The sequence below is a fragment of the Xiphophorus maculatus genome, chromosome 9, assembly GCF_002775205.1.
Source record: "Xiphophorus maculatus strain JP 163 A chromosome 9, X_maculatus-5.0-male, whole genome shotgun sequence".
In the NCBI taxonomy this organism is placed as follows: Eukaryota; Metazoa; Chordata; class Actinopteri; order Cyprinodontiformes; family Poeciliidae; genus Xiphophorus; species Xiphophorus maculatus.
Genome location: NC_036451.1, coordinates 2,523,959 through 2,551,070, shown reverse-complemented (window position 1 = coordinate 2,551,070; position 27,112 = coordinate 2,523,959). Strand labels below are relative to the sequence as shown.

Below are 27,112 nucleotides of genomic sequence, written 5' to 3'. Positions count from 1 at the left end.
TTACTCCCACCTGCAGGTGGCAGTATTTCTTACTTCTACGACACAGCTGCTTCAGATTTACTTGAAGCAGCTGGATTATTTATTTATAATCCATAATAATACGGCGAGTCATAAAAAGTGCAAATATTTATAAGTTAGTATCACAAAAACTTCCATTTTTATTGCAAAAACAATCACTAAATCCTGGAGGGACTGAATATAATTTCATTTTAAAGATGTATTTATATGTTAACAGTTTTGTTTTATCAATACATTCTTGCACAGCCGGCCTTTTACGAACTTTCATGATTTTGATTTGGCCCAAAATGAAAAATGAGTTTGACACCCCTGCTTTAGCCACATAAAAAGCTACGGCCGGCCGGATTTGGCACACGTGTGTTAAGGTGACCTTCAGAAAAAAATATCTCTCTGCAAGATTTTATCTGTTTTTATTGAGAAAGAGAGAGAGAGAGAGAGAGAGGAGGCAAAACAGGAGTATAGGGGCGTGACAGAAACAGCAGCAGGTGATAGATGGAGTGAATGCATGAATAGAGATGCAGACAGTCATGCACGGCTATCAGCTGGCAGGAGGAAAGAGGGATTGGCTCCTGGCCAAAGAGAGAGAGAGAGAGGAGAGGAATGACAGAAAGATGGAGAGGTTGTTCCAGATAGCAGCAGGTCTCACAGTGTGCACTGAGAGAGAGTTTCAGGTGAAGGTGAACCTGAAACACCATCCTGGTTTCACCATCCTGAAGGTTTGGCAGCATCATTTAAAGCAGGGGTGTCCAAAGTGCGGCCCGGGGGCCACTTGTGGCCCTTGGACTGATTTTGTGCGACGTCCAACTGCAATTCAAAAAGAATCTAAATTTGTAGACGCAGATAGAGACTTAATTTGGAATCAGGGTAAAAATTGTTACCAACATTGTTTTCTTATTTAGGAAAATGTAAAGTACAACACAAAGTATTTGTACAAAAGTTTTAACGACACGTAAAACTAAGAGACTTTTACTGAAACGCTGTAACCAAGTCAGCTTTTATTCCCTCTTAAACGTGGCTAAATATAGCAAGCGTTTTGAAAGAAAGTGACCCAAATCTTGTTCTTATTACTGAAAAAATCATTTAATCAATCAAACCCCAAAAAAACTGAAAACAATGTTTTTATGTTAATAAGAAAACATGCAAAATCTGCTACAGCAAAAAAAGTAGTAAATATCTGTCAAGAAACTCAGAAATTTTTAGAGTAATCTCAGAAATTTTCTACAAAAAACTAGGAAATTTCTGAATTTCAAATGTCAAAAATTTTCTTTTGAAACATTTTTCAGTAAAAGATCAAGCTCAAGCACATTTCTGATACCAATCACAAAAGTTCTCCGATTTTGGTGGAAATTTATTCCTTTGCTGCAGAGTGGCATCAACATTAGCAATGTTTACACAGATGCATCAAACTGAAACTTGTCAGTCTTTCAGTGTGAAAAATCACCAGCAAATATTTCTCACTTTGCTTTGATTTTCCTAAATCAGATGGACATTTGAGACATTTGTTCATTTTGCGTTGAATTCAGAATCAATCAATCAATCGAGTTTCGTTGTATTGCACATTTCAGCAACAAGGCAGTGCAAAGTGCTTTTACATCATAAAAACACAAAAATACAAAATTGTCATCAATGGAAACATTAGATTTTGCCAAGTGCCGTCACTACACATAAAAATAAATCTAAAAATTAATCATTTAAAGCACCATTTTGCTTTTAAGATGAATGTTTGTTAAGTTTGGACAAATAAGTTGTATCCATTATCATCCTTTAGAAGAAAACTGATCAATATTCTTGACCTCTAATATGCTGAAATAATATGTTTTTGTTGAATGATAACTGCAGTAAATTTGCACTCTTACGAGTTTTTGATTCTTAGTTTGACATTTTTAGGAAATCAAGCAGAACATTTGCTTGTGTCGTGTGAGTTATGATGCATCTGACTCTACATGGTGTTGCTGTTTCGTCGTCACAGATGAGTCGTTCCTTTACTGCATGTGTGTCAAACTCAAGGCGCGGGGGCCAAATCCGGCCCGCCATATTTCTTTATGTGGCCCTCTGGACTCTGAAGTGACACATAAATAGAACCGTCAAAATAACAGTGTGCTTAAATATTATTTTATTAATCTAATCAAAGCAGGTTTTATCGATTTACTACCAAATTACATCATGGAAATTCACACAAATCGCTGCACTTTTTCACACAAAATTGTGAGTTTATTGCAGATTTTAGATCTAAGTGATTGTTTACAGTATTTCCTTCTGCTACTAAACAGCTGCTTCAGCCTCATTTGATATCAAGTTATAATCCATAATGATACTGCGAGTCATAAAAAGCACAAATATTTCTAAATTAGTACCACAAGCACTTTGATTTTTATTGCAAAAAATCACAAAAAGAATCGTTAAATCCTGGAGGGACCCAAAGATTTTCAATATGATTTAGTCTTAAGAACTGATTTATATTTTAACAGATTTATCAATACATTCAGGCACAATCGGCCCCTTTAAGAACATTCATGATCTTGATTTGGCCCAAAATGAAAATGAGTTTGACACCGCTGGTTTAGAGTCTAGAGGGCCACATAAAAAGCTGTGGTGGGCCGGATTTGGCCCCTGGGCCTTGAGTTTGACACCGTCGCCTTGCAGGCTTGAGGCGGCGTTCCAGCGGTGAACTGTTTAACCTCGTCATGCATGAACTGAAGAGTTAGCGCTCCGTTTAGAGGATCCCTGCTTCAGGCTGCATCTGGAAATGTTGGGACAAAAACACAATTTTCCTTTTTCCTCTTGTAATAAAAAATACAGTTAAAGCACATTTTTTAGGATCTCTTAGGAGCTGAGAAAGCTCTGCTTCAGTTTTCAAGTCCTTTTTTAATATTTGGCAAGTTTTGATATTATTTTCCAATTATGAGACAATCTTTGGAAGAGAGATTGTTCAAGAAATGCAGCTCAGCTTCAACCACAAACACACACATCTGACACAGGAAGGAGCGTTTGATCAGCAGGATATGAGGTGGCCTTATCGCCAGATTTATTGTTCTTTAAAGAGCAATAAAACAAACACGCTTTCCTCTGTCAGCTTCCAGTGTTTAGAAATAAGTTTTAATGTAGTTTATTGTTTGCAGTGATCAGTTTTCCTTTGCATAAAATGTGGATTTGCTTCCAATTTCTTATTTGACACCCCTGCTATTGTTTTATTTATTTATTTCGAACAGACAAAAAGTAAAATTTACAATTAAACAGATTATTGACATGCATTATCAGTTTGAAAAGGAGTAGATAAAAGACACAAGATTTTCTCATATAGTAAACATCTGGAGACCGTTAACCTGATGTGTAGGAGAAAATTATGATTGTACAAGAACATATTTAAAGCTTTAAATTTTAGCTTCTAAGCCTACAATTCCAGTTTTGATTGAAAAGTGATGCAATCAGACATGTGTGAAAAATGTCCAAGCCCAAAATGATCTGCATGTGCAGATTCTGTTTCTGTGTACAGAAATGACAGCGTTTGCTGCCATTTATGGATTTATTTTAAAGTTATTCAGAAATATTAGCTGATAAAATCGTCACAAGATCACAAGGCCATTAAAAGAAATCAAGGCAAATAGCTGTGGCCTTTCCGTGGAGCGTTGACGGCAGAAGTCTGTTTGGATGTGGAGTTGGAGCAAAGAGTCGTTTCACTGGCACAGACTTCTTTCTCAATTATAATTTTCAGTCATTGTTTACATCCGGATTTACCTCGTCTGGCTTCTTCTGGTGCCGAATTATGATGCTTATCTCATGGAAAACATAAATACGTGCAGAAAGGAAATAAAATTTGGGTCATTTGGGTTCTCTGTGAATGTAGATTAGCAGTGATCCAACTGGTTGATGTTTTGAGTTGCTTTGATTTTTAACCTTTATTGTTTTAAAGAAAATTCAGTTTTCTTACAAATAGCGTTTTACATGTCCACTTTTCCTCTGACTTTATTTAAACCGCTGGACTGTCGTCAAAAATATTAAAGATTCAACCATTGTTAATCAGTCATGTGGAAAAGTGTTACAGTCAGTGTGATGTCATCGGTAATCTGCAAAATGATTGGATCCTCATTTCCTGGTTTGAATGTCTGACAGTATTTAGTCATGATGTATCAGTTTATATTTATTATTTATAAGTTTGATCATTAACATGTTAATAAGTAAAAGTGTCTGAATACCTGATAAAAACAGCATGGTTAGCATTTATTTATTTATGAGGAGAGTGAAGTTACACAATTTCTGAGGTTGAAAGAAGTTGCACCAAACAAAGTAGGATTTAACAATTTTTTAAATAAATAAAGTCAAAAACATACTTTAAAAAAAAAGATTATCAACATCAATAACTGATTAGCACAGCTTATTGTCTAAACTATGATGAGCAATCGGCCTGATTTCATTACAACTAAACATCAGCCTTATTCAGATGGCTCTATGATACATACATTTATAGCTGTAATTTTACCTTTTATATATTTTGTGTAAAAGTGGTCAAAACCTGCCCCTAACAAAAAACTGTGTAAATAAATCAAACGTGCAAGAAAGCATGAACCGAAACTGAAACACAGCTTCATTTGATTTTGTTTAATTTATGTCTCAATTGTGATATTATGGTGTCATTAATGAAAGGAGAATAATCTGTTTTATGTCCTTTATGGAGAAAAGCAGCAAATATGACAGGTTTGTTATAACACAGGATGCAGAAGTGACAGGATGTCGCTGAGGGAGATGAAGAGCGAAGCATAATCTGTAAAAAAAACAAACAGATAATATCTTCTCAATAACAATAAAACGGTATAGTAAAATTTTAAAATTCCTGAAAATATGTATTGTTTACACAAATAAATAAAAACAGCAAGCGTACGGCATGCAGCTACATTGAAAATGCCATCTGGATCGAAGGACTCTGCTCAGTATCTGACCAAGACGGAAAACAATTAGGGACATTTGAAAAAAAAAAAAATTCAAAACTATGACTTAATCTTCTGAGATCAAAACTCAGAATTTCGAGATTAAAACCAGGATTCTAAGAGAAAAATGCATAATTTTTAGATCAACATCAGAATTTTGAGGAAAAAAAGTGAATTCTTTTCAGTCTACGGTTTATCTCAGAATTACCTTAAACTGAAATTAAATTAAATTCAGAATTAAATTCTGAAAAAAAAAGTCAAGAATTCTTTTTAATTTTTTTCATTTGGCTCTAATCTTCTTCCGTAGATCCAAGACTCATGTCAATATTGAATCCAAAATAGATTTTCGGTTAGATCAGTCCCAGCTCTAAGAGTTTACTACCACTTTGCTTAAAAGCTTGTTTAGAAACTTTGCATCCAGTCAATGTTTGCGATAATTATGTTAAAACAAGAATATAAAAACTGTTCTGCCTACAAGCTCAATGTTTTGTGTTGATTTCTGTACAGCAGAGAATGTAACGTGATGTCAGGAATGTATGATAACGCAGTTGTTAGCATAAGAAGGTTTTGGGTTGGAATCCCGGAACTGGGTTTTCTTACATGTCCAAAAACATTTCTGATAAGTTAATTTGTAAATAAAAAAGTGACTTTCTATGGTCTGTTGACCCTAAAAATAAAACAAGCTTGTCTTTCCGAACACTCGACTCATGGAAATTAAAATATCATCTTATTTTAGATACATTTGCAGCAGAGAAACAAGAACGCACTCTTCCTGATTCAAGATGGTAGAAGTGTAAGTTGGAAAATGAAGGAAAGAAAAAATAATTCGTTAAACACAGACAGACGCAGAAGGAGCTGTGCGAGAGCAAGAGGAGCCTGAGAGGGATAATAGACGAGAAAGAACGAGAGGAAGAGGAGATGTGCAGAAAGAACTGGGCCACTGAGCACAACCCAGGATAAACAGAACGAGAAAAAAAACACGAGTGGCCTGGAAATGGGGAGGAGAAAGAGAGACACAGATGAAGATTTCTCTCTGTCGCTCAGAAATAGTTGGAGGAGTGAAAAACTTGATCTGGAAATGTTTGAAACCTGCTAAACATTTGTTTGAATTTCTGAAAACTTTTAGGAAAAGATGTAAAACTATCAAATGTCAAACGTGGAAAAACACAGAAACGTGAATGTTTAAATTATTACTGCATCTGGTTGATATGATATTAAAACATGTCAAAATAACATTCAAAAGCAGTTTTGTTTGCTTTAAGTTATGTGATTACTGCTGAAAATGTCTTAAATTCAGGTTTTGGTTTTATCTTCGATTTCTGATTTCATAAATTGTGATTGCATCATTATTTAAATGCATACGGTTGTCCAAACAATAATATCTAAAGTCCAAATTTTACAAATCTGCTGGAAAATGAACGTTCATACACTTTCTTGCTTAGAAAATGTTTGAACATATTTCCTTTTTTAAATATCTTCCTGAGATTACTTTGATTTTGAATTAATTTTCTGTAGTTTAACTGAATGAAAATGAACTAAATTACTCTATTTCTATAAAATTAAAAGAATTGTAAGTTTAGATTTTATGACATTTTTGACATTTTGGATCTTTCTAGCTAATCTTTGTCCTCAAACTTGACTTCAGTTATGAAACTGGGTCAAAGGTCAGATACATTTCACTCCTCGCTGTTGCCGGGAGACAGAATGTTGACAGCTAAAACTTTCCCCTTAAAATCTTATTGTCTTTTAGATCATGTAAATGTTAATACATTCAGTTTTATTGTTTATTTTACTGTTTATTGCTGACCAATAAACTTAAAAACAATTAGGACATAATTTATTGCATTTTTCATTCCTGAAAAGGAAACAAAAATTATGATTCATTGATTGATTTAGAAGATTTACTCAATATGATACCAACTTATAAGAATTTGTATCATACACTGTTTTATTTCATACCAATTTCATATTAAAATGAATTTCCACTTTAATACAACATCCATTCTGTTTCTAGGTTTTGATTTATTTAGTTGTTAAAGAAGCTTTTGATTTAATTCCAGCCTTTGTTTTTATTGGTACAAACTTTCCAGCATTTAAATATTTTATTGTTTCATCTGATTTTTTCTAATAATTGTCTGGAAAATGCTAAAAAATATGTATGCAGTAGCACAATGAGGGCAATAATCATTCACAAAATGCACCGTTACTCTTGCTTGTAATATTTTTTCTTGTAGAACTGAAGAAACTTCAACAAATCCCCTCACCACAGAAACGGAGTAACAGAAAACTTTGGCAGCTTTTGAACCATAATAGCTAAATATGTTAGCATAGCTTGATAATAGTTGATGCTAAATTATTTATCGCTTCAAGCCATCCAAAGCAGAAGCATCCCAAACTTTTATCTCGCTTCAGAAGCTGAAGTCTGAGAAACAGTTTGACCAATTTTCGTGTTTCATGTATTTGTTCATTCATGCATTTGACCATAATTGATTGCCATATTTTAGGTGCAGGTAGCTGTCAGCTGCTCTGCTTTCTGTGGCGTCGGCTCCTTGTTATTTTTAGACGCGGTGCTTTGAGGGTCATTGAGTTTTTACAGACGTTGCCACCTGGAGCCTCTCTGCCTGCCGGAGCGAACCAGCTGCGCATGTGAAAACACTCGGATCCTGGTTCACTCACACTGGGTTTTGATTCCATGAGGAAAAAATATTTCTCTTAAAAAAGCAAACGACATTCCAGCTCATCCTTCATGACAGATGTGTCTTCTTCTGTTTTGTTTTTGCATGGATTGGGCCATGAATTTGTCTTCAGCCAAAACTACTTTTACTGACATTGTGTTAGCACATAAACCTAACCTATGGAAGAGGTTTAGGGCCAAGGAGAAAAAGAAAATAATAATTCTGACTATTGTGACTTTAATCTCAGAATTCTTACTTAGATTTTTCAGAAGTCAGAATTTTGAGATCAAAGGTAGAATTCTGATAAAAATTTACAGAATTCTGAATTTATCGTCAGGATTCTGAGAAAGTCTAAATTCCGACAATAGGACAGTTGGATTTCTGAGGAAAGAAAAGTAAGAATTTTGAGATTAAAGTCAGAATTTTGAGATCAGAGGCAGAATTCTGAGAAAGTCAGAATTCCAACAATAGGAATGTTGGACTTTTGAGGGGAAAAAAGTAGAAATTCTGAGATTTAAGTGAGAATTTTGAGATTAAAGTCAGAATTTTGTAATCAAAGGCAGAATTCTGAGAAATTTTGAAATTATCGTCAGAATTCTGCCAAAAAAAGTCAGAATTTTGAGATCAAAGGCAGAATTCTCAAAAAACAGTCAGAATTTTTAGGAAACATTTTCCGGAATTCTGAAATAAACATCATAATTCTCAGAAAACCCCCCCAGAAATAAATCAGATTTTTTTTCCAGTGGCCCTAATCCTCTTCTGTACTAACCAGATCTTATCTGAAGAAAACTTTGTAATAAAATTTTATGTTGTATGATAACGTGCTAGCACAACTGTTCATGGTCCCGAAGCAGTTCACATATGTAATTTTCCAAATTGCGCTACATAAAACAAACCTGCATACATCAGTAGAGTCACTTTGACTCAGCGGTGTTAAAATTAGTAATTAGAGATCTGACAGGAGATAAGGGTAGGAGTGGGTGAGTAACGACTGGCTTGCAGCGATTTCCAAACTAATAAAAATCATCACACATCTGCATTATGGAGCATTTCTCTCACCGTTGTCTATCTGGGCACTTGTCTATTTGTCAACTGGTTTATCCACTCAGTGTTACCAGACAGAACAAACTAACTGCATGTCACACCTATTCATCCATTTCTCATTGGATTTTCATTTTTATCCTCGCTGTCACTGTCACAAGAAATCATAAAATAAGTGAGCTTGTGCGCCTGGATGTCTCTGGTTCTCTCAGAGTCGTGTGTGTGTGTGTGTGTGTGTGTGTGTGTGTGTGTGTGCGTGTGTGTGTGTGTGTGTGTGTGTGTGTGTGTGTGTGTGTGTGTGTGTGTGTGTGTGTGTGTGTGTGATGGTTTAATTGTGAGTGATTGCAGGAGCCCGGCTCAGCTCTGATTCAGGTGCTATAAAAGCGTCTGGTGTAGCCGGCTCTACTTTAAGCGCAACCGAATGTGGAGCGGTCGCCCACTGAGTGAGCGCTCCTGTTTTATGACAGAGAGAGTGAATAAAAATACACCCGGCTCCTGGGAGACGGTCTCCATGGCAGCAGTTACTGTGGCAACAACAGGGCCGCACGTGAAGCGGTGGCTGTCATGGCGCTCAGGGGAATTCACCCTGTCAGGCTGCTGGAGGACAGAACACACACACGGAGAGAGAGAGAAGAAAAAGGAGTATTTGTTTTTAAAAACAAAGATAAGAGTGAAAGATCACTAGAGCTGACGAACAGGAAGTACACAAATGTCAAAATGCTAACTGCTAACTCGCTTTTGTTCAGTTTTTTTCTCCAAATTCTGCCTTTGAGCTCAAAATTGTGACTTTAAATTAATTCAGTTTTCTATATTAGTTACAGTTTATTTGTAATCTAACCTGTATTTACAGAATCACCCAAAATATTAGGTTTGTTTTCCTTTTACTTGAGTAATTTTATTATGAAGTATCTCTACTCTTACTTGAGTGAAATTTCTGGATTTTCTACCCACTGAGTGAGAAACAAACATGTTTTAACCAAAACATTCACCAGACACAGACACACCTGCAGTTTTTGTTAAAGTTTATAAGTTTTTTATTGAAAGAAATGGAATTGTAAAATTTTATTTTGCCTTATTTTGTTATTTTTTGTTACTTATATGAATTATTGTGATTTTGGTCCTTAAATTACCTAAATTTCCACTTTACATTTTGTTCCGTCTGATGATGTCATTGTTAAACATTAAATGATTGATAATTTGATCAGTTACTCAGTACTTGTGTAGACGTTTTACCAAATACTTTTTTACTTGAGTCATTTCTTGGTCGGCTACTTTTTACCTTTACTTGAGTAAAAATACGTCGAAGAAGTTCTATCTTTACTTGAGGTTTTGGGTTCTCTGCTCCTCCAGTAAAAAGCCTTCGGTTCACACAGGAAGTTCTTCTCTGTTGCAGTTACCAGAGTTTTGACATCAGGGTTTGGACTTGGCCATTGTTGAGCTGTTCTGTTGTTTCAGTTTTTCCTCCAGCAGCTGCTGCTTTTCTGTCAGGATCGGCTTTGTTCTCTGTAAAATATTCCTGAGGGCGAATACTCCAGTTGCTGTGATGCTGCATTGCTGCTCCTTCAGTTTTACCTTCGGTCTCTCTGTCCTCTCTGATGATTGCCCTACTTGCCTATTTTCTGTCTTTGTTGCCCTGTATGTCCTTAGTAAGTCCCTCTTTTTGTTGAATTAGAAACATTATTAAGCAGAAAATGATAGGATTTTTCCTGTTATGCCATAAGTTGCCATTTATTTGCAGTGCTTGACATAGAAGACAAAAAAGCCTTGTGTTAATGTTTAGCTGCATTCAGACACTATCTGTGTTACCATTACAAATGTGCTCAAAACTTTGTAAATATTCTCCTTATGTTGAAAAAATAAATAAAAATTTTGTAATTGCGGTGTTTACATTAAACAAGTAACCCAATTATTCATGCAATTTACGAACCTTCTGCTACTTCCTGGCGTCGTCATCTTCATGGTTTACGCCAGTGGCAACATGTGACTTCTGTAACGCAACAAAGTGTTTTCATTGCAGCTTTTGAAGATTTAGTTGCTTGTTTTAAGTCAATAATTCCTTAAATTTGATGAAAAAGTACTTGCTCCATTGTCAGATTAATTCACTTATAACATGTGAAAGATATTTTGTTGTAACTGAATTCATCTGCCAGTGGAACTAGAACTTTTTCTACAATTCTTTTTCTACAAAAAGGAATTGTTGCGTCCTATACCTTGCAGAAAAAATTGCATGTTAGTTAGTCTTGTCTTATTTCAAGTACTGAGATATTTGCACTAAAAACTAGACAAAAAATATTTGGTAAGATTTTATGTTTTTTCAGTGTAAATGGATTTCAACTGTAATGTAATTTCAGCAAATGCTTTATAGAATATAAGTGACGAAACAAGCATCATGAAGATAAATAAACTAGAGATAGGCGGATCACTAAATCATCAAAATTATTGACAAACTAATTAAAATAAAACTTGAATGAAAACAAGCTCATATTTCTTGCTGAAAGTTCATTGTAAGTTAATTTTGTCTTATTTCAATTTAGCTAAGTTATTTGTACTGAAAAGTAGAGAAAAATACTTTGTAATATTTTTAGCAGACGGTCCAGCAAGCCAACAGTTTCCACGTTTATCAAAGCAGTAAATCTCCGGGTTCAACGCCGACATTGACAGTGATTGCAGTTAAGGAAGAAGTCGGGTTGCATCTTCTTCTTTTGCCCCCATGACTCCTTCTTCTTCACATCTGATGATCAAAAAACAAAATCACGGCGGCATTTGGACATGATTTGACCACTGTTCTTTTCAAAAGATCCGGCATTAAAGCCGTTTGGGTTTCGTGAACGTTTTGGGCGTGAAGCGATAAATCTTGGTGATGAATCCCCACTGGAGGTTGTTAATATGCACGCTTAGCCTACTTCTGCCATTCAGCCAGCAGCTTTTCAAACACAGTTGTGGAACAGAGTGATGTTGTCACAGAATCACAAAAGATCTATTTTAATTATATCTCTGGTGTAATTATACGGCTTGTTGCATGAAAAGAGCGATTGTGTGCGTCTGTCGAGGAGTCGAGCCTCAGCCTGCTTTGAGCCGGGTAACTGCTGGTTTACGGCGGTTTTCTCCGTCATGCATCTGTTTCCCAGTTTTACACCTCATTTCAGGCTCTCTCAAATACAGTTTGATTTCACATTTGTGCCCTGAAGGTTGAGTTCACTTTGTTTCCTCTGTTAAAGCTGCAGTGAGTATGTATTTATTAAAACTGTCACCATGTTGTGATAAAAGGGTGTGAGAAAGACAATCTTTGAAAAAACCAAGCTGCAGTTTGCTAAAATGCAACGTTCTCAATAAAGGAGGAAGGTCTCAACACTGTCAATCACGCTTGTGTATGCACTGCTCAGTGTATTAATGGTGGAGAAACAACTTACTCTTCCAGGAAAACATCATCAGTGGCTATGCTATCTAGCGTAAGCATTCATAGCAGGTTATATTGTGATGAGCCAGCTGCAAAGAATAAACGAGCGGGTGAGCGTGAGAGTGATTGACAGCGCTAAGATCTGCCTCCTGTCTCCGATTGGTTATTTCTAGTTAGCATTTGGAGACCATTAACTAGAGCTCGATTTTTTTCACAGATTTTCCATCTCATGCTATATTATCACGACAAAGTGACAGTTTAAACAAATATGTAACAAATCTGTTTTTTATTAAAGTTATATACTGCAGCTTTAAAGAAAATTACCACATTTTTGCTCTGTGTCGCTCAAGTCCTGTGTCCTGTTCCTGTTGTTACACTGGCTCAAACTTTAAAAAAAAAAAAAGAAAAGTATTTGGGGGGAGGTTATACTAAAAATGTCATAAAAATACTTGTCCTGTTAGAACCAGAGCAGTTAAAAAAAATGTTTAAGTACTTGTCCCACTGGCAGATTATTTCACCTGTAACAAAACATTGTTCCCACATTATAAATGAAATAATCTGCCAGTGCAACTGGAACTTCTTCATCAATATTAAAAAATTATTTATTTAAAACAATCTCTTAAATTTTGCTGAAAAATTACTTGTAAATTAGTTTTGTCTTTTTTCAAGTGCACTAAGATGTTTGCTCTACAAACTAAGATTTTGTGTTTTTGCAGTGTACTGTTACTAAGAGCCAATCCCAGATTATTATAACCAAGAAAGAGTCCCAATGTCATTGTTGTATTTTAATGGTAATATTTTTAATGTGAGAATTTGCACTGAATGAAAGATTAAAGATTTATTTTTAACACCTCAGTCTGAATTAATGCAACTCAAATATACATTATGGCTTTTAACACCAGCTCAATCTTTTTTATGATTATCTTTTGAAATAAATCTATAAAATTAAACATCTCCCATCTCTTGTTTTTTACAGTGCAGTGTCTGGAGATGACCACCAAACGGAAGCTGATTGGCCGGCTGGTGCCGTGCCGCTGTTTCCGTGGTGAAGAGGAAGTGATCTCAGTGCTGGACTACTCTCACTGCAGCCTTCAGCAGGTCCCTAAGGAAATATTCAGTTTCGAGAGAACCTTAGAGGAGCTCTACCTGGACGCCAACCAGATCGAAGAACTACCCAAGGTGAGCACCTGTTCACCTGGTTTTGCTCCAATTTCTGTTTCTCAATCTAAAACCATTTCGTATAAAGTCCTGTTAAATTCATCTTGCAAGTAGCAGCTTTTATCTTGATTAGTGGTGGACCTCTGTGGGTATTTCTAATCAAATTAATGTAATTGATTTATTGCATTTACCGTATTGTTCGGACTATAAGCCGCTACTTTTTCCCCACGCTTTGAACCATGCGGCTTATAGCCTGGTGCGGCTTTTCTGTTGATTTTTCTTCAACCGCCAGGGGGCTCTCTAGCAGGAAGTGAATCATTGGAAGTCAAAATTGAAAATCAAAGAAGAAAGTGCTAATTTTCCTGTAGAACAAGCACTTGCTAGCAGCAGGCACAACTGAGAAATGTTTTCAAACTCATACCCACTCATCATGGAAAACACACGAAGACGTTCATATGATCCCGCTTTTAAGTTGAAGGCTCTCGATCTGGCAGCAGGAGGGCTGAGTCATTAATATATCCAGCTGATTTATTAAGGACGCAGTGGAAAACCGAGAGCGGCGGAGATACCAACGGCTTATATGTACGATTCCAGTTTCTTTTGTTTTTTAATTGTAGATGCGGCTTATAGTAATGTGGGCCCTATCGTCCCGTAAATACGGTAATCATATTTTAATTGGAAATCATATATCAACAACATAAGCTACATTTTGAATTCTGAAACCCATTTGTGCTGCTGAATTATTTAGGTTATTCAACCATCAGATTGGTGTAAAATTACATTATACTGATTAATTTTATAAGCGTTTCAGGTACTTTTTTCTAAGAATTTTGAGTTTCTTAAGTTTTTTTTTTCTCAGAATAATTTTTTTTTCAGTTTTTTATCATAGAATTTTTACTTTATTTTCAGATTGTGAGTTTTGGTCTCATATTCTGAGTTAAGAGTCATAATTGTGAGGAGAAAAAAAAGTAATCTCAAAATTTTGAGTTGCGTGTCAGAATTCTGAAAATAGTCTCAATTCTCAGAAAAAGAATCAGAATTCTGAGAATAAAGTCAGAATATTTTGGTTGAGAATCCTCCTTTTTTCAGCTCCTTTGGTTCTCAGTTGGAATAATTGGTGGTGTTGGTATCCTGTTCATCTGCGATGGAAGGATGGAGGGTTTTCTGTCCCGACCCACTTGGAGGAAACCCCAAAGCAGAGGCTGAAAATACTTTAGGAACTGTTTATCCCATGTGGTTTGAGAAATGAGCCGAAAAGTGAAGCTGGGGAGGAGAGAAGATGGTTTCCTCTCCTGGATTTCTGTGCAACTTGGTTAGATATTCATGCGTTTGAAAAGTCAAGTTAAAGTATTCACCTAAATGGGAATCTGTAACAAGACTTAAGACAGCTCAGTGGCCATTCAGTCTGAGAAAACAAAAAATTTCACATTCTAATCAAAATGTGTCTGCAGATGTTCAGAGTTTCACTTGTAAAAAAAATATATATATATATTAACATTTCCTTCCACTTGTTTTGCTTTCGCCGCAAAAGCAAAATCTTTCCAAGTGTGTTTGGTCTAGTGCAAATATCTTGGTACACTTGAAATAAGGCAACGCGTACTTACTAGTAACTTTTCAGCAAGACAGAGGAGCTTGTGTTGAGTCAGTAATCCCATAAAATTGACAAAAAAGAAGAGTTATGGAAATATGTCTTGTTATAAGTAAATAGAGCAAAGCGTCTTTTGGTCATTGTTAAGGAATTATTGACTTAAAACAAGCCTGTAGCTCTCTGAAAAGTTTCAGAGATATCCCTTCTAATATCTCAAGGAGAATTAAAGGTGCTGTTTATAAGCGGGCTGTCACATGTATTGGTATTCTGTCCTGGTTTAAATGACAAAGATGGTGAATTGGATTTCTAAATTTAGCCTGCTTGGATGGAGACCAACTAATAGGTCTTTGTGAGAGGCAGGCCAAACGTGCATTTAACTGAATAAATAAAGAGTCTGCTCGGCCGTGACAACGTGTGCCAAGATTGTGTTTAGCCGCTGATTGATGGGCTTTTATAAGTGAGTTGGACAGACCTTTTCATGTGTTTGAGTATGGCCCGGTGTGAGCCATTATTTTCACTTATTTCAGTTGCTGAAGAGCTGAATGTGACTGTGGCAATGCTGCTAAGATTTGGACAAATAAAATCAATACAGACGTTTGATTTGTCCACGACTTCCACCAATATATTTACTATTCAAAGGGAAAGTATTATGGAAAATCAAAATTTTTGAGCTTTACATCATGTGATAATGTGATTCCTTCATCAAATGCATGCATGTTTGAGAAATCCTTTAGCAACAGTAGCAACCGTTAATCTGTGCAAAACACCTGAGGGATCCTCCTTCAGACTAGCCAGCAGCAATTAGCAAACACCTGGTGGATCCGTACATCCGTTGAGCTCGTTATACGAGCTACTTCTCAGAGAAACACTGGGGAAAATGTTGATAGAGGGTTAACAGAGAAGCCATGTTGTGATGACTTCCTGAACTTAGACTTAGACTTAGACTGACTTTATTTTCATTTTGCATGCACAGGGTGTATACAGAACGAAATTTCGTTGCTTACGGCTCAGGACAATGTTTTGAGCTTCCAATGTTGTGAGGTTACTCCAGAATAAAATAAAATACAGTATAAAATATGAATATAAATCTATATATAAAATATAAAGTGCAGGAATGACAGTAAAATATAAGTTATTTAGCTCTGTACATGTGCAAGGTATAAAGTGGAGACCAGATTTTAAGTGCAGTCCAGTTAAGAGTTCATCAGTCTGATAGCAAGTGGGAAAAAGCTGTTTCGGAACCTGGTGGACCTGCACCAGATGCTGCGGAACCTCTTTCTAGAGGGCAGCAGGGAGAACAGTCCATGGTGGGGGTGTGAGGGGTCACTGATGATGTTTCGGCCTCGGGACACGCAGCGCTGGGATGAAATGTCCTGAATGGAGGGAAGGGGCCCCCCAATGATCCTCTCTGCTGTCCGCACCACTCTCCTCACGTTCTTCCAGTCGGAGGCGCTGCAGCCTCCACACCACACAGAGAGGCAGCTGGTCAGAATGCTCTCTATGGTGCTTCTGTAGAACGTCTTGAGGATGGGCGGGGGCAGGTGTGCTCTTCTCATCCTCCGCAGGAAATACAAACGTTTCTGTGCCCTCTCGGCCAGAGACGTGGTGTTCACAGTTGTTAGTGATGTGCACCCCCAGGAATTTGGTGCTGCTGACCACCTCCACAGCCGAGCTGTTGATGAGCAGTGGAGCGTGGCTGGGCCGGTTCTTCCTGAAGTCGACGATCATCTCCTTCGTCTTGTCAACGTTCAGGATCAGGCTGTTGTCTCTGCACCAGTCCACCAGCTGCTCCACCTCCTCTCTGTAGTCCAGGTCGTTGTCGTCTCTGATGAGGCCCACCACCGTTGTGTCGTCCGCGAACTTCACGATGTGGTTGGTGGCGAACCTGGGGGCGCAGTCGTGTGTCATCAGAGTGAACAGCAGAGGGCTCAGGACGCAGCCCTGAGGGGAGCCTGTGCTGAGGGTGATGACATAGGAGGTGTGTTGTCCGATCCGGACTGACTGAGGTATGTCGGTGAGGAAGTCTAGCAGCCAGTTGCGCAGGGGGGTGCTGAAGCCCAGGTGTCCCAGTTTTCCTGCCAGATGCTGTGGGATGATTGTGTTGAACGCTGAGCTGAAGTCCAGGAACAACATCCGCACATGAGTGTTCTTCTCCTCCAGGTGAGCCAGGCTCAGGTGTAGGGCGGAGGAGATAGCGTCCTCAGTGGAGCGGTTTCGGCGGTAGGCAAACTGGAACAGGTCGAATGTGGAGGGGAGTCTGGAGACGATGTGTTCTTTTACCAGCCTTTCAAAGCACTTCATCATGATGGGAGTCAGTGCCACAGGCCGGTAATCGTTGAAAGAGGTGACTTGAGGTTTCTTTGGCACCGGAATGATGGAGGCAGTTTTGAGACAGGCTGGCACTGTGGCTTGGTCCAGTGAGGTGTTAAAAATGTCTGTTAGGACACCAGCCAGCTGACCTGCGCATTCCCTGAACACCCGCCCAGGTATGTTGTCGAGGCCTGGGGCCTTCCGTGGGTTGACTCTTTTCAGAGTCTTCAACACATCGGCTGTGTCCAGGCAGAGTGCCTCCTCTTCCTGGTGGGGAACAGTTTTCTTTGCCGGAGTACTGTTCAGTGCCTCGAACCTCCCAAAGAAGTTATTGAGTCCATTTAGAAAGTCAGCATCAATTTCACCCACTGGGGGGGAGGATGGATTGTAGTCTGTGATCGCCTTTATGCCTTGCCACATACTTCTGGTGTTGCTGGTGTCGTGGAAGAACTCCTGTATTTTCCGACTGTGGGTTCGCTTTGCTAACCTGATAGCACGGTTCAAGTTGGCTCTCGCTGTCCTCAGTGCCTCCTTGTCGCCAGACTTGAAGGCTGAGTTCCGTGCTTTTAGCATTTCACGTACCTCCTTAGTCATCCAGGGTTTTTGGTTGGCCCGGGTGATAATGTTCTTAGTGATGCTGACGTCCTCTGTGCACTTGTTGATGTAGGCTGACACAGTCATGGCGTACTCATCGATGTTGATCTGGTCGTTGTAAGTGGCTGCTGCCTTGAGCATCTCCCAGTCAGAGCACTCAAAACAGTCCTGAAGTGCCTCCATGGCCCCCTCAGTCCACACCCTCACCTGCTTCACTGTAGGTTTTGTTCTGATCAGCAGGCGCTTGTATGCAGGAACTAGCATAACAGATAGGTGGTCTGAAGAGCCAATGTGGGGGTGGGGGGCTGCTCTGAATGCTTCTTTGATGTTGGTGTAGGCCAAGTCTAGAGTATTCACGCCCCTGGTTGGAAAATCCACATATTGGTTGAAGTGAGGGAGAACAGTCTTCATGTTGGCCTGGTTAAAATCCCCAGCAATGATGAAAACGCCTTCTGTGTGTGAGGATTGCAAATCACTGATGGTCCGGTAGAGAACACTTATAGCCTCTTTAGTGTTAGCACTGGGGGGCACATATACGGCAGTGATGCTAACCGCAGTAAACTCCCTGGGCAGGTAGAAGCTTGATGTCCGGGGAGCAGTAACTGGCGACAGTCATGGCATTTTTACACCAGTTGTTGTTGATGTAAATACACAGCCCCCCTCCTCGGGTTTTACCGCTGAGAGCGGTGCTCCTGTCTGCGCGGAATGTAGCGCAGCCCCTCCAGGCTAACAATGTTGTCCTGTATGGTCGAGTTGAGCCATGTCTCCGTCAGAATAAGAGCGCAGCAGTTCCTCAGCTCTCTCTTTGAAGACAGTTCTAGTTGCAGATGGTCTATTTTGTTGTCCAGAGAGCGGACGTTGGAGAGGAAGATGGACAGAAGCGGCGATCTGTGGGGGTTAGCGTTTAGCTTAGCTGTTAGTCCACTTCGACAGCCGCGCTTCCGCTGCCGGTCGCACCGCCTTCGCTTTCTCCTCCTCCGGCTAGTGCTGCTAGGCGAGTCCACTGCGCCGTGGGCCGCTGGGTCTTGCTTCCGTAGCACTCCGAGATCACGTAAACACTCCAGAGTAGTTGTATTTATGAGTCCGAAATCACTTGATGATCGTAATTCCAGCAGACGCTGGCGATCATATGCTAACTTACTGAGTGGATGCAAAGTTTGTAGCGTTTTAGGCGGCGTATTTTGCTCAAATACTGGCAAGTTGTCGAGAGCCCATGCAGCCGCAGCCATTTTGGGCGCCGCCATCTTGGAAATTTCCAAGATGGCGGCAATTCCAACTGATTCCAAGATCAGTTCTGAAACTGAAGGCGGAGTTTCAGAAAGAACAGAAGCTTCTTAAAGAGACAGAGGCTCAATTGTAAGGCTTTAAATTACAGAGTCAAATTTCTTATGTCATATTTGGTTTATTTTTATAAACAACCCAAGGTAACATAGTTACTTGATTGTGCTATAAAATGTGATTTATCTATTTATGTATTTATTTGTCTATTTATTCATCTATTTATTTACTTATGTATTTATATATTTATTTATAAATGTATTTATTTATCAATTTGTTTTTTTTCTGTTTCCTTAACTTTTCCATACACGAGTCAAAAAGAATACAAATACACCAAATGAACCAATTTCTTCAAATTTTGTTTCATTACAATAAATAAATGCTACAAAAATTGACAATGAAATTTAATAAGTGAATTAGATATTTTTTTTCTTACTGAATAAATGCACTCGCATTAAAAACGTTTTTCCCCATTTATGCATCAGAACATTTCGTCAGTCCGGTCAGATGATAAAGGACTGTCATTATTTCCTTTAGATTTCAGTTCTGCTTTCTTCCTCAGTGATTTTGAGTGATTTGGGCATTTTTGCATAATATATGTAGATCTGCATATTGGTTTCACGTCTCTGGAAAATTGATTTTACATGCCGAAATCGTTCTATGGATTATAGTTTAGTGTAAATTCTGCTGGGAGTAACAAATTCAGAAAATCTATGAACTGCTGCAGTAAATTAAATTAAATGACCTTAAACCTGAAACAGTGGAGAGATGAGGAAAAAATGGAAAAACAACCAACCAAATGTTAAAATGACCAAAATCTGTTTGGTGGTTTGAAAGTCCCAGTTGAAATTTTGGTTTGTGCCTTTTAGTGAGACATTTCCTCACTTATTTTTAGGGAAATTGTTAAAGAATTCACCATAACATTTAACCAATTTCTGATCTTTATATTTCTTTCTTTGAAGGAGTGAAAACTAATTTGTAGCAGCTCTCAAATATAAATTCTTCAGGGTTCCTAAAAGTTTCTAGTAGGCTACTGAGAGATTCTACTACTGTGCGATCTTAATAAAATAAAATAAATAAAAAAGTGAGATTTGGTTTGAAAATATTTTTACAATATTTGAATTGGATTCATATTTGCTTTATTGCATTTTTAGCAACATTTTTTGATGACCTTCTTGTGAGAAATATTAGTTATGTCATTAGCAACTCATATTTATTTGTGTTTTGTTATACTCAACATTTTAATATTACTAAAATATGAAATACTTAACTCCTCTGAGTAAAAACTGTTTTTATGAATTAATTTTCAGTGATACAACATATTTGTTGATGAATTTGGTTAAGTAATTTTTCACCTTTTCATGGTATTTAGAAAATTTAAACCCTCTAAAATGTTTATCTATGCTCTTTTCACCATTATGTATGCTGCATTTCCTCATACATAATACTGACTGCTGCTTCTTTTTATTACTCTTTTGTCCTCCAGGACAACTGTATGGGGAAAATTAAATCTGCATTATTTATGAGAAGAAGCAGCTAGACAGACCAGCTTATCCAAGCCTGCAGCAAACTTTCAGTACTCTGTCTGGTTATGTGGCGTTCTGTTTGATGTCTGTTTGACTTTTTCATGCGATTAAAATATTCTTTTCTTTTCCATTGTTTTCTCTCACAGCAACTCTTCCAGTGCCAGGCCCTAAAGAAGCTGAGTTTGCCTGATAACGACCTTTCCAATCTTCCCACCACCATCGCCAGCCTGGTTAACCTCAAAGAGTTAGACATTAGTAAAAACGGTAAGGTGCAGAAACAAATACGCTGGCTAAATTTACAAAACGATCTGTAGTTGTTATATTAACCTTCCAAACCTCTCAGGTCTTCTGCTTCTGGAACCAAACATGAAGAAACAGCATTTATCTTCTATGCACCACAAATCTGGAACAAGCTTCCAGAAAACCTAAAAACTGCTGAAACACTGAGCTCCTTTAAATCTATACCTAAAAACCCACCTGTTTAGAGTTTCTTTTGAATCATAATAAGTGAAACAATAATCACATTTTGAAGTGTAACAATGATTTTTGATGATGGCGCTCAACAAAATGTAATGTTTGCTACTAGCTTCACAATTGGTGGCTCTATGATGTTTTTGACTACTTTTTAAAGCACTTTGAATTGCCTTGCTGCTGAAATGTGCTATTGACCCCTTGCATGTTATTGTTTACATGCGGAAGTTTTGCTCATGCACGGAAATTTGGAGGGCAAAAAGACTAGACTTTTACTTTCGATAGAACGACTTTAACAAAATGAAACCCGGAGATGTAGGTACGACTAATTTAGTGCTATGCGCCACAGCAAAGGAAAAAGTAATGCAGAAAAACCGCTGAAGAACAACTCAAAACCACTTTTTTTCTCGCTCTCCTTGTCGACTACGCCACACACAGACTCGTTGCCATGGCAACTGGCAACATTGCCGCTTTATGTTTCAGGATTCAACACCAAAAAACACTCAAACACACAAAGAACAGAACATTCAGTACTGTGTTTTTAGGTTTGATGTTTGTTTTGCGATTATTAATAAGCAACACCTGTGGTAGATTACCTACCGCTGCTAATAGCTAAGCTAACACAGCGGTGGTTAATTAGCTAATTTAAACACCTGGTCTACTGATGATCTGTCAGAGTTGGTGTTTAGGTTTCCTGTTTTACTTTTGTAACTGAATCAAAACACACAGAATTCTGCAGCACATCTACATGTTAAGGTTCTCATAGTCATGCTAGCATAATTAGCCTACTTTCCTCGCTCTCGCGGTTCTCTTTCTGACCTTATCTAGTTGTTGTAGTGTTGCAAAGCACTGCATGCCTTTTAATTTTATATATCAGGCATGCATTTACATTTTAGAGCGTTGTATTGATAACTTAACAGCTGAAACCAATGCTAATCATCGTTAGCCTGTAGCTTTTTGCCTTCCAGCAGGGAGATTGGGGCGGGATCTTGGATGCATGACATCACACTGCAACGGGTCTATACAAATAAACTTGATTGATTGATTGGAGCTTGATATTATGATTCACTCCAACAGGAATCCAGGAGTTTCCAGATAATATAAAATGCTGTAAAGGCCTGTCTGTGGTAGAAGCCAGCGTCAACCCCATTACCAAGTAAGATCCAAATACTTTCTATCTCTACAAACCTGAATCTTTCTCTTTATCCTGGTTTGACTGAAACAACTGCAGCTTATTGTAATGCTTCTACTTAGCAGCTTGGGGAAAGTCTTGCTAAATAACTCGGAAGAATTTTTAAAATAAGTTTCTTTAACTTCCTGATGGAAAAAATGTTTCTTTAAATCTTGTCGACATAAAATCTGTACACTTATAGCCTCGATATTGAAGTATGGATCCACCGCAGGGTTAACAAAGTACAAAGTTTTTAAAAGCGCCCTAAAAAACTACAATGTCTGCATTGTGTACGGTAGAATCACAAAAATCACTAAGGAGAGCAATGATTGACAATTACAAGAAAAAAGTGAAGCAGCTTTTGACTTGGATTCTTTTTAGATAGTTGCCTTCATTCTTGAGGTTTTCAATTCAGATAAAAATGAATTTAAAAGAATAGTTGCTGTTTGTTGGGCAACTGTGGCTTGAAAGGAAGTTGTGGGTTTAATTCCAGTTTCCAAAAACACAAATACTATATTTGGTCTAGTTTCTAGTGTAAACTTACAGTATTAGTGCACTTGAAATAAGACGAAAACAAATTTTACATAACTTTTAAAGGAGCTTGTTTCAAGTAAATAATTCTTCAATATTGATGAAAAAGTGCAGGTTATTTAAAAAGTCTTGTTACATGGAACTAGCACTTTTAAAATCTATATTAAGCAATTATTCATTTAAAACAAGCTTCTATATATTGCTCATGAGTTTAAGTTAGTTTATCTTATTTAAAGTGTATTAAGATATTTGCAGTAGAAACTAGACCAAAATGTTTTGCAAATATGAGTTTTTGCTTGTACAGAGACAATACAATGCATATAAAGTAAATAAAAACATTTAATCAAACAACTTCTTCCTTTTTGGTAGAATAATGAGTTGAGTTGACCAACTTTAGCTTATGATCTAAATTGCTTCTTTAAGGAATAAACGATAAAGTTTATCTGAAAACATTGGGTTTTTTTCATGGGAAGTTATTAAATTACAATTAAACTTTATGCATTTAATTGTGTATACATTATTTTGAACTTTTAATAGAACCAGAGAAAATTACAGATATACTAACTCTGTTATTGCCTGATCTAAACCCCTTTGACTGTAGTTTTTTTATCTGCTTAATTCAATTTAAATAACCTGATTGTTGGTTATTTTTTAAAACTTGATTGAAACACCTTTTGATTTAATTTCAACATTTATTTATGTAGAGTAAGCCAAAATTATACCTATCTTTGACTGATTTAGGTCTTAAGTAATCTTTTATTTTACCAACATGTGTTTTGTAACTGGAACTAAGTATTTGAAAGTGGCCTAGTCAAAGTTCAGATTCATAATCAAAGGAATTTTCTCAAAATTTTAGTAGACACTTTTTGATTGCTGTAAAGTAAAAAGATAATTTTAGGTGATGATTTAATAGTTAACCAAATGTAAAAATGACTGGAGTATTTTATATTTTATGTGAAAAATTGGATTTAATGCAAGCATTTTTGTCTGAACCCAAATTAATTTAAACATCTAATGTATTCTAAAACAAATATAGGCTTTGTTTCCTCTTTTATTACCCAAGCGAGACGCATCATAATAATTAATAAAAATATCCAGACACTATGCTGTCTTGTTGGCTCCGTTATGTCCACTCATCAGATCTGCATATTTACAGGAAGTAAACACGTTTATCGCTGGAGTCTCTGGTGTGTGCTGTAATTACTGCTGTTTTGTGATGTAGAAGTGAAGAATGCTGCAGAGGAAAATGCTTCTTGTGTGTCTCTGTGCTGCGCTTGTGCAGCAGATGAGTTATCTGCAGGCCAGCAGTGGTTAGCTGCTCCTGCTAGCATGTTAGAAACCGGTCATGTTTCTTTCAGTTGGAGCTGAATGAAACAGCTCCAGTTGAGCACATTGTCCAGATTACTGGTTTTTGTTTCCTCTTCTGTTGTTTTTTATTTAATTTTTCTCTTTTAAGACTCCCAGATGGTTTCACGCAGCTCCTGAATCTGACCCAGCTCTTCTTGAATGATGCCTTCCTGGAGTATCTGCCTGCTAACTTTGGCAGGTGAATTGATACACTGCACAAACGAAATAAAGTAATTTTGTCTCGTTTTTAGTGCCAATGCCTTAGTACATTTGAAATGTGTTTAAACTAACTTACAAGTAATTTTTCAGCAAGAAGCGTGAGCTTGTTTTAAGTCAGTAATTCCTTAATATTGATTAAAAATTCCAGTGGCAGTTTATTCCACAATCAACAGCCGATATGCCGTTACCTAGCAACCCCAGCCCAGCCCAGCCCATCACCTAGCAACCCGGTTCCAGTTCCACTGGCAGTTATAACATGGAAACAGTGTCTTATTATGACTTAAATAATCTGCCAATGGAACCAGTACTTTTTAATCAATATTAAGAAATTAGTGACTTAAAATAAACTCCTATATCTTCCTGAAAAGCTACTTGTAATTTAGTTTTGTCTTATTTCTAGTGTAATAAGATATTTGCACTGGAAACTAGTCTGAAAATACTTGGTAAGATTTTGAGGTTTTTAGTGTAAATGTGTTTTTTTGTGTTTTTGGTGTGGATTAAACATTTATGTACTATCAAATACATTTTTATATAACTTTTAAAGATCACAGCTGAATTTTGTGTTTAGCATATTTATGAAGATGCCTTCCATGTATAGGATATGCATGAGAATTATGCCCTTAAGGCTAATTATAAAGCTTATATGTTAGGAAGCATTATTAAATATGACTATGAAAATGTTGTGGGATACTGATCTCGCTTCTGATTTATAATTTATACAGTTTTTTTTCAGTAAATATGTGTTTTTTTAAACACTTGTTATTACTGCACTCTTTTTCTTGGTTTGCTTTTATTTTTTTGAGAAAATGATACCGTAAACAGAAAAAACAGTTGATCTAATTAAAACAAACTCGGTTAATTTGTTAAAGTAGTGAAATTATATTTATCCAAGATTATTAAGCTGTGATGTTACATAAACATAAGTAAATTACATTTGATAAACATATTTTTGTTACATGTAACAAATTAACTCTTATTTTCAAGTCGGAGCTCCATTGGTGACAATATTTGTTGGAAAAAAAATCAAACACTGATTTTAGGATGGAACTTTTTTTTTTCACCATTTTTTTTGCTAAGTATGTTTTTGTATTTCCTACTCAAAACTGTTACATTTTCTGATGCTTTCCTTTTTCACTTGATCTTATTTTTATTTTAGTCCCTTTTTTGTATTTCCTACTGTTGCATCTAAGTGCAAATGAAAGGAATTAAGTTTAGGCTTTTGTTCCTTCTGTTATTCAGGCTCTCCAAATTACGGATTCTGGAGCTGAGAGAGAACCACCTGAAAACCATGCCAAAGTAAGACAGGATACCATATGTATATCATGGTATATGTGTTTAAGTGAAAGAGACAGACAGAAATAACATAATAATTCTGCAGCTCTCAAACATAAATAAACTTAAATAAATATTGCTATCTACTACTACAGGGATGTCCAAAACTTAAATTAATAATTGAAACATTAAAATACATTAAAGCAATTCAAGTTGCCTGACTTTCTTATTGTTTTTTGTAGAAAATGGAGGTTATTTATTGTATTTCCAAAACTTTAAAATTATTTTGGACATTTTCTGTATCAGAAGAAATTTCATTTGGGCTTGATTGAACAAATTTATTCTGTTGTGAGAAAAAGATTTAAGTTAGTATTTCAAAACTCTTGCTATATTAAGTCCAGTTAAATAAATTAAATAAAACTTGACTTAGTGTAAGCAAAATCAGCTTGCGCTAAGTCAAACCAGTAGACTTTTGGTTATGAAGAAACAAATACTTAACATTTTTGTCATAAAAAATTTATGTTAGTAATACTTTTACTGTATTTAAAATAAAACGTTGTGACAGAGGGGCCAAATTTGTATTGTATCGGCCACACAAAGTCACTCCAAGGGCCACAAACGGTCCCCAGACCACACGTTGGACACCCATGTACTAGTATGTTCCTATCACTATCATACATAGAAATATAACCGTCTCAACTGTTTTGCTTTTGAGAATGCACCCTGAATTTTAGATTTTTTTTAACATAAGGAATCACACTGTGAGAATATGAATGTTTGTTCATGTGTAAATAAAACTGAAGTCACAAAACTGTTTCGATTTTCCCTCTTGTGAGGTCCATCCACAGACTGACACAGCTGGAGAGGCTGGATCTGGGGAGCAACGAATTCTCCGAAATGGTGAGATCTGCTTCATTCATGTTTTAATGCAGATTAAATTACACATCAGATTGTGAGCTGGGTTGAAATAAAAGTAAAAAGAGAAACAACAGAGAACCACTGAGATTAAAGAAAACATGTTGTTACCATCTGAACAACATGTTGCAGAAGAAAACTGCTTGGAGTTCTGCTAAAGTTTGGCTCTAAGATTTTTGGTACATATCTGTTTGAAAGTGACAATAAATTGACAAATGAAACTATTATATTGGAGTGTGTGTTGCTTTTTTTTTGGCTTCAACTTTTCACCTAAAATGCTGAAGGAGAAGAAGAACCGTTCCACAAAATCTGGGGTTTTTCTCCCGTTTTAGGAAATAACATCAAATGACAGTTATAACCCAACATTTATCTTTTTCATAATGTATTATCCACAGTGACATGCTGAACAGTAATTTAAATGCAGAAATAAAGTAGTGTACTCACCATTTTGACAGTCTGAGGTTAAAACTGTTATCTTTGTACAGTAAATGTACAAAGATGAAAATGCTTTTAATGTAGTTAGTGAAGAAGGTTGAACATTTTCAAAAAGAAATCCTTACTTCTCTTTTTGTATTTGTATTTCTAGCACTTTGCTTCTTACTGGTGCAAGACTTTATTTGGTACACAACAACCCGTCCCAAGAAATCATCATAAAATGGTTCAGATTTTATGAAAGCGT

General features: G+C 36.9%; 1 protein-coding gene across 13 annotated transcripts in view; it reads left to right on the top strand.

Annotated features, from left to right (window-relative positions):
• The window catches only part of lrrc7 (leucine rich repeat containing 7), a 142,210-nt gene that overhangs the window by 63,917 nt on the left and 51,181 nt on the right, over positions 1–27,112 (top strand). For all 13 annotated transcript variants that reach the window (XM_023339900.1, XM_023339899.1, XM_023339894.1 and 10 more), the window contains 6 exons: positions 13,030–13,232; positions 20,654–20,771; positions 22,056–22,134; positions 24,137–24,226; positions 25,486–25,542; positions 26,355–26,418. In XM_023339900.1, the coding sequence (XP_023195668.1) occupies positions 13,030–13,232; positions 20,654–20,771; positions 22,056–22,134; positions 24,137–24,226; positions 25,486–25,542; positions 26,355–26,418 (611 nt within the window). The remainder of the gene's footprint in view (positions 1–13,029; positions 13,233–20,653; positions 20,772–22,055; positions 22,135–24,136; positions 24,227–25,485; positions 25,543–26,354; positions 26,419–27,112) is intronic.